Source organism: Hyalella azteca, unplaced genomic scaffold (assembly GCF_000764305.2).
Source record: "Hyalella azteca isolate HAZT.00-mixed unplaced genomic scaffold, Hazt_2.0.2 contig13528, whole genome shotgun sequence".
Lineage (NCBI taxonomy): Eukaryota > Metazoa > Arthropoda > Malacostraca > Amphipoda > Hyalellidae > Hyalella > Hyalella azteca.
In genome coordinates, this window is record NW_025943446.1 from 1 (window position 1) to 8306 (window position 8306).

The window sequence follows — 8306 nt, forward strand, 5'->3', positions numbered from 1 at the left end:
ATTAATACAAGTTATACAACACACATAAATACAATAATGATTGAATCAATAATAATGACAAAACCGAGCCAGTTTTTGCTACCTGTACTGATCTAATTTCTAGCTGGCTCGCAAGCCTACTCCTACCTACTGCCTCTTAGGCTCTTCTCTTCTCGAAGAGGAGGGGCCCGGGAGGGGGGAGGGGCGAGAGAGCCAGCCGGGTTCTTGAAATTGAACTCTTAGCTAATATACTCGTGGTATAAAGAAAAGTGCAATACAAAATCAAGTTAGTGAATGTATAACTGTAATAGTTTACAATATTATGTTTAAATGCAAAAGAAATCGTTACGTTGATCACGATTCACAGAGCACAATCTGAAGATGTTTACCGTATGAACGTCGCGCTGCGCGCACTCTCTCTCTCGAACGGTCGAACCTGCTGAATCCTTCAATTGACTGATCGCGCGCACACAGTATTATTGTCACTATTCCTGTTAAGCGGAAAATTCCACATTTCACAGGATCCGGTGCTTCTATTGGAGTATAGCAATAACAAAATGAGTAATGGAAAACAAACCTCTAATTTTTTTTCATGGTTCAAATACTATGAGATTGTTTTGCAGAAAAATTAAATTTAATAAAGAATCGTGTACTCATAGCAGAACGAATGCAGAAGAGTCAATCAAAGACCATGAACGAGTCTGTACGTGATTTCTGCACTCAGCGTCTCCCGAGCGTTTTAGCAACATAACAAAAATTCCTGCCACCTGATTGCCTACCTATTTGCCTGATTGCCTCATAATTTATGTACAATTTAAGCTTCTAAAGATGAAAATTAGTAAATTATCTTGTTATTTTAACGATCGGAGAAGGTAAACACTCAAAATAACGTGTAATAAAACGTTGTTGCTGCATTCAATATCTATTCAAAATGCGCTTAGTGAATATATATTTTTAATATATTATAAATTTGTCACAAAAACAAATTGCTCCAACGCTACAAACGAGAAACATCAGCTTAAATGATCAATATATGAATTCTGAAGCTATCATTAGTAAAAAATTCGCCATTTTATAGCTTGATAACATTATGGACATCAAATCTATTTGCTCCTCTTCTGAACCTTTAGTTGAAATACTTTCAGAGGATGTCTTGGAATGGAATATTATATAATTTTAGTATAAATGTTAACAAAACAAATTAATGCATCAATGCATCGTCTGAAGATTGCTGATTATTCTAGAATTGGGAAATCCTGGATGTCATGTATAATATTTATAACTCATTCATCGAAAATTGTTAAGAGCATTTCAAGCGGCCACTATATTTGTCGCCATGGCAATACCGTGTTGTCATTTCACTTTCATTGACCCATGCTGCCAGAGTGCAGTCCAGTACGTCATTCTCTCCCATTATTGACAATCACCAATATCAGAATGTGGCAAAGTTGGTATTGGCCGTCATTCTATCCAATTGCCGTCCGTCATTGTCATTCTATCCAATGTCGGCGCTGAAGACTAGACCTGTCGCCGATTCTTGTACTTTCGTGACTTTTTCACAGAAGATCTGAACTCATGTCATTTGACCGGATGTTTTCAGGTCTGACGATAGTTTGAAATTGTTACTAGGCTTCCACTGGGTTAGATGTGGTGCTCGGCATTTCAAATCTGAACATATATTTTTCCATAGCTTTATCTAGTCTACTCTTGAAGGCGTTTATACTCGAGCACCAGCACTGTAATCGGGAGGCTGTTCCACATGTAGGTGACTCGAAGCGAGAAAAAATGCCGCGGGGATAAATTGCAGCGATTTTTTTTTAGTTTATAGCCGTGACCCCTGGTGTTCGTTCTTGTTTCAAACTCTACTAATCCAGTGGTTCCCAAAGTGGGCGACATCGCCCCCCTGGGGGCGGTGGAAAGATCTGGAGGGGTGGTGAGAAAGAGGCGGTTTTTTTTTAAATACTCCGCAGGGCACAGAAGCGCGTTGAGCAGAGTTTGTATCGCGACAAAAAACCGGGAATCCGAAGCTTGCTTAAAGTTAACGGGTGAAAGTCTTGTGGCCTAGTTTGAATAGAAATTGTTTTAAACTAATTCACACAAATTGCAATACGGACTTGGAACTGTTTTGCCTCTTGAAATTATTGCACCTATTTGGTTGGCCCAATCGTGGAATAGTTAATTTCTTTAAATATCTACATTTATTGAGGTCATCGTTGGCCTGAAAGCCACCATCACGTTTTCATTATTTATGCTCACAGATGCTATGCTGGAGCCGAAGAATACAGTTAAACCATTATTTACTAGTGACAATCGTCATGCTTCAAGTCCTTTTAATTTCTGAGCCCCGACAGAAATTCTAAATTATTTTTAATCATACATTTAATAAAAAAACAAAAATGACATGCAGCCGTGAAGGAACCTCGAGATATGATAGAACCTCTGTCCAAGAAGACTTGGTAGCTTGTACTGCTTTCACACATTTTATTGCAAAAACAGTTTTAATTTTAACCTGTCGTCAAGTAGCAGGTTACCATGGCGTTGTCCCGCTTTAATAATCCCTGCAATTTCATAAACACATAATGCAAATAGCATAATTGACAGTATCCCTACACTCGTCCGTAATGATAACGCTTATGCATGCAAATTAATGAAGCCTAAATTTTGCATCGAAGATATAAACTCAATTTTAAAATTTTATTCAACAATTACCAAATCAATTTGAAATTTTTCAATAATATCATTTCATATTTGCCCTCAAGAAAATAAATTTCATATTCATCGGATAACTTATATGAGAAAAACTTATTTTCCCATATAATTTTTCAGATTCGAAAAACGCTCATTTTTCGATACTGGCCCAAATGATAATGGATAACCTGTAACCTGATCAGCGACTCCTGGTGAGAACCAGGTTCTGTGGTACCGATGCAACTCAAGCACGTCTGAGGCCTGGAGTGTCGTATTGATGGCAGCGCTACGCCGTGGCACTGCAGGCGGCAGCACGAGCTTTAATCGTCCACGAGCCGTTGTCGCGTCAGACGATATCACAACGGCTTAACCTTCCATCTACGAATACATTTACCTAAGTCAATGCTATTCGTACCGAATGGCTTGGGAACGCGAGGCGTCATCGNGTACCTGGGAGCGCTGGGTGGAAGTGTGCAGCGCAGTGGCGATGTCCACCAACATGCTTCTGCTCTCAACGAAGAATTTTTGCTGCTCCAGCCGCAACTGCACATGAAGATATTAAAATCTTACACAAAGACAATAATGAGCATGAATCTTAGATCATAATTCATCCTTGAGGTACATCAAGGCAACCCATTGGTCTCAGCTGCGCGTGGCTTAGAACAATGATAATAGGAACGAGCTGCAACAAAATAACATGAAATATGTTCTACATAAACTACGTCATTACCACCAATTTGTTAATTTGGGAAGAAAAAAAAATCCTAGGTTAAGTACTTAAATTCACAGGTGCATAATTCACATGTACATGAATTATCATTAAACAAAGTATGATCAATTTAAAATAAGCAAACAATGTATGGTTGCTGCTCGCTCAGTTGATTTGTGAACGAGGAACATCGTTCACTAATTTATTCAATGTGCATTTTCTTGTGACGAAATTATTCTATTACGTCTGGCGAAGCTGCGCCAGTGACATGTGAGTCAGACCTACAGCAGTTGGAACTACGTAGTACGAGGTCAGGTCTGAGCGGCTGTGCGTCAGGTAGTTAGTCGTGTCCCGCCAGCCCTACAGTGAGGTTATACCTGAACCCGCTCAGCTCTGTTAACTCTCAGCATTCTCTGCTTTAACGCTGGAGTCGTGGCTGTGCCGTGAGGATTTAGTGAGCTGACAATAACCAGGCTTACCTGCTATCGTTCGCCTACGCGAATTAATGTAACCTTAAATACGTGCATCATTGCTTTGCAATAGTGAATAGAAGTGAACGTCTCTTATAATAGTTATTTTAGTCGGAATTTGTGCTTTCCCTTTACCATGTTTTACTGATTATAAACAAAGTGAATCAATAAACTATTTTAAGTGTGCTTTGTCGTGATAATATTCCATGGCCACTGAACCGGCTTTAACTATGACTGGGAGAGTTGAACGGCATTGTAGGTTAGCCTAGATGAATGAGCACAGTTGCCTGGAACTTATTCATATATTGTCCTTGCCTGTGAGCGGTGAGCATTATTCGTTCCTGATAGTGAATTAGAGGCCTAACGTTCAGATTGACTTGTAGCTCTGGCCGGTGACAGATTAATTTACATTACCCCTTATTTTTCTCATAAAATGTGGGATATCACACGAAAAGGAGGGCAGCAGAGGCGCTTGTAGGCTCCTAGACGCCTGTACCTGGGAGCGCTGGGTGGAAGTGTGCAGCGCAGTGGCGATGTCCACCAACATGCTTCTGCTCTCAACGAAGAATTTTTGCTGCTCTAGCCGCAACTGCACATGAGGATATTAAAATCTTACACTAAGACAATAATGAGCATAAATCTTGGGTAATAATTCATCCTTGAGGTATATCAAGCCAAGCCAACCCAATGAGCTCAGCTATGCGTGACAGAACAATGTTGAAGATAATAGGAACGAAGTGCAACCGAACAACATGAAAAATGCTCTACACAAACTACCTAATTAACATTAATTTGTTAATTTGGGAAGAAATAAAAATCCCAGGTTAAAAACTAAAATTCACGTATACGTACACGAATTATCATAAAACAAAGTATCATCCATTAAAAATAAGCAAATAATGTATAATTGCTGCTCGCTCAGTTGATAAATTTATGTTTTCCCTTCATTTTTCTCATTAAATGTGGGATATCACACGACAAGGACGGCAGCAGAGGCGCTTGTAGGCTCCTGAGGACCCGGGAGATGGACGGCCGCCGCTCACCTCGTTGCTGAGGAGGTCCAGGCGGCCGCTGGATGGCAGCTGGTCGTAGGCGCCACAGCCGCTGTCGTGTACTCTGCCACCTCTACCAACAACAAGCTTTATGATAGACATCGAATAGCTAAGCATTATCTATAATTATTATAACCAAACACGAGCACTGTATTGGGCACCGAGCAAATACTGCACATACAGTGAGCAGGCTGCTGCCTGCACATACAGTGAGCAGGCTGCTGCCTGCCCATACAGTGAGCAGGCTGCTGCCTGCACATACAGTGAGCAGGCTGCTGCCTGCACATACAGTGAGCAGGCTGCTGCCTGCCCATACAGTGAGCAGGCTGCTGCCTGCACATGCACTAACCAATCTCATGTCACAAGCAAGGTGTGCAGACTAGCACTCACCGACAGCAGTAGAGGAACATGCCCAAGATGGCGATGAGCATGAAGGAGGAAGGGAGCACGTACAGGAACGACATGTTTCCTGGGGAATTATGGGAGATGAAGATTATTACTGTTAATTAATACAGGGTACTGGTAAGGTCTGTAATTATTTTATTGCTTTCAAGCTTTTCAGTTAAGAAAATACTTTTCTCTTCCAAACAAATTTTATCGGCTGAATCTTTACTGGTATATGTATAATGCTATTTCTACAAGAATGTGTTCATCTTGGCTCACATATTAGGTCCCAAATAGATGTCTTAGGCTACACACATAGAAAATTTAACACTCAGCGACAAGAACGTTAGACAAGCCTGCTATGAGGCTTGCATTTATCTGCACCGACCGTAGAACTCGTGGAAGAAGAGGCCGCACTCTCTACCCAGCGCCCGCAGCGGCGACAGCACAAGAGCCGTCAGCGTCCGCACCACAACCTGATCTGGGCTGATCTTCTGGGTGGCAGATATGAAGACGTCAGCGTAGTATCTGTAACATCACAAGCCACGTGAGCACCCAGTACCTGCAACATCACAAGCCACGTGAGCACCCAGTACCTGCAACATCACAAGCCACGTGAGCACCCAGTACCTGCAACATCACAAGCCACGTGAGCACCCAGTACCTGCAACATCACAAGCCACGTGAGCACCCAGTACCTGCAACATCACAAGCCACGTGAGCACCCAGTACCTGCAACATCACAAGCCACGTGAGCACCCAGTACCTGCAACATCACAAGCCACGTGAGCACCCAGTACCTGCAACATCACAAGCCACGTGAGCACCCAGTACCTGCAACATCACAAGCCACGTGAGCACCCAGTACCTGCAACATCACAAGCCACGTGAGCACCCAGTACCTGCAACATCACAAGCCACGTGAGCACCCAGTACCTGCAACATCACAAGCCACGTGAGCACCCAGTACCTGCAACATCACAAGCCACGTGAGCACCCAGTACCTGCAACATCACAAGCCACGTGAGCACCCAGTACCTGCAACATCACAAGCCACGTGAGCACCCAGTACCTGCAACATCACAAGCCACGTGAGCACCCAGTACCTGCAACATCACAAGCCACGTGAGCACCCAGTACCTGCAACATCACAAGCCACGTGAGCACCCAGTACCTGCAACATCACAAGCCACGTGAGCACCCAGTACCTGCAACATCACAAGCCACGTGAGCACCCAGTACCTGCAACATCACAAGCCACGTGAGCACCCAGTACCTGCAACATCACAAGCCACGTGAGCACCCAGTACCTGCAACATCACAAGCCACGTGAGCACCCAGTACCTGCAACATCACAAGCCACGTGAGCACCCAGTACCTGCAACATCACAAGCCACGTGAGCACCCAGTACCTGCAACATCACAAGCCACGTGAGCACCCAGTACCTGCAACATCACAAGCCACGTGAGCACCCAGTACCTGCAACATCACAAGCCACGTGAGCACCCAGTACCTGCAACATCACAAGCCACGTGAGCACCCAGTACCTGCAACATCACAAGCCACGTGAGCACCCAGTACCTGCAACATCACAAGCCACGTGAGCACCCAGTACCTGCAACATCACAAGCCACGTGAGCACCCAGTACCTGCAACATCACAAGCCACGTGAGCACCCAGTACCTGCAACATCACAAGCCACGTGAGCACCCAGTACCTGCAACATCACAAGCCACGTGAGCACCCAGTACCTGCAACATCACAAGCCACGTNTCGACTTCCTGTGGAATAACTTCAGATAACATAAACTTGTCACAGTATGGTTTCTAAAATTAGTGATGTCACTAAAATAATTGTTTTTGCTGCAGGTTTTTTCTAAAAAAAATTCGGATAAAAAAATAATCTAGAAAAAACTAATTTCACTTTAACCCAGGTGACACATGAAATACCCAATTTTCACAATGAAAGAGATTTTAATTCATTTCATTTTAATCAATCTATCAATTTAAAAAGGTGATCAACAAATTATGCTTAGGATTTATAGTGGCAATGATACACACACTAAGAAACCTTGGGATATAATCAAGTAGAAATTTCCTCACATTAACTCATATGAATGCATTTTGAATTGAGGTAGTGAAGACTTTGGGAAATACCTTAGCATTTATTGGTCATGCAGATCCTAGTTATAGTCAGATTGAAGTCAACACAACTATTCAATTGAAAACAAAAATTTTTTCTATGCATTAATATTCTAAGAGATCAAGATACAATAGGAGAAATACAATACAATAGGAGAAATACAATAGAAACAAAAAAGTCTTGCAACAGTAACTAAATTGCTGACGTTTGTTAAGTACAGTATTAATATTTTTTTAATCCATCAACCATCATGACTGTTCTTTGGCATACTATGCCTCATTTAGAATAGAAGTGTCAGCACTGAAGAAATAGGCCCATGGCCTGTTGCCGATTCTTGAACTTTTCGTGACTTGATTCACAAGGGATCCTGCCTTTGGAACCCGATCTTTCCATAACTGACGATTGATTGAGATAGCTGCTAGACTTATTGCCTGGTCCGTAATTTGCTAGGCATTTTAAGACTGAACATATGCTCCTGCATAGCTTCGTCTAGTCTGTTCTTGAAGGTGTTCATAATCGGAGCGTCAACGATGCTATGAGGGAGGCTATTAGCCAGCACATGCTCACCAAATATCTTCTGCTCTGTCACTTCTCTATTACAGCCAGAATTGCTTCTCTGATAAAGCCAAAATCCCTGCAGGGTACTCCTCATTTGTGCTCTCAGATCCTGCATCACTCTCACCCTCCTCATTCAGAATCATCTCCATCACAAGCCATCTTTCTCATCTGCCTCCCATTGCATCAGCATGTGCTCCAAATTCTCCAAGCTCTTTTGATCGTGCTTTTCTATATGACGTTCTTCCGGTTTTTACCTTGATCGTGATACTCCAGTTCAGTTCCAGAGGCAGCACAGTACCTACCTTGACCATTACACTCCAGTT

At 42.7% G+C, this 8306-nt stretch overlaps 1 protein-coding gene across 1 annotated transcript; it reads right to left on the minus strand.

Annotated features, from left to right (window-relative positions):
- Positions 1-3082: 3082 nt before the first annotated feature.
- On the minus strand, positions 3083-8126 carry LOC108674828 (the record flags this gene model as incomplete). The annotated part of the gene is made up of 5 exons (XM_047883733.1): positions 8026-8126; positions 5671-5810; positions 5289-5367; positions 4890-4971; positions 3083-3210 (listed from the first exon to the last, which is right to left on the minus strand). Coding segments are annotated over exons 1-5 (530 nt in total), but the record flags the coding sequence as incomplete, so codon positions are not given.
- Between the last annotated feature and the right edge of the window lie 180 nt (positions 8127-8306).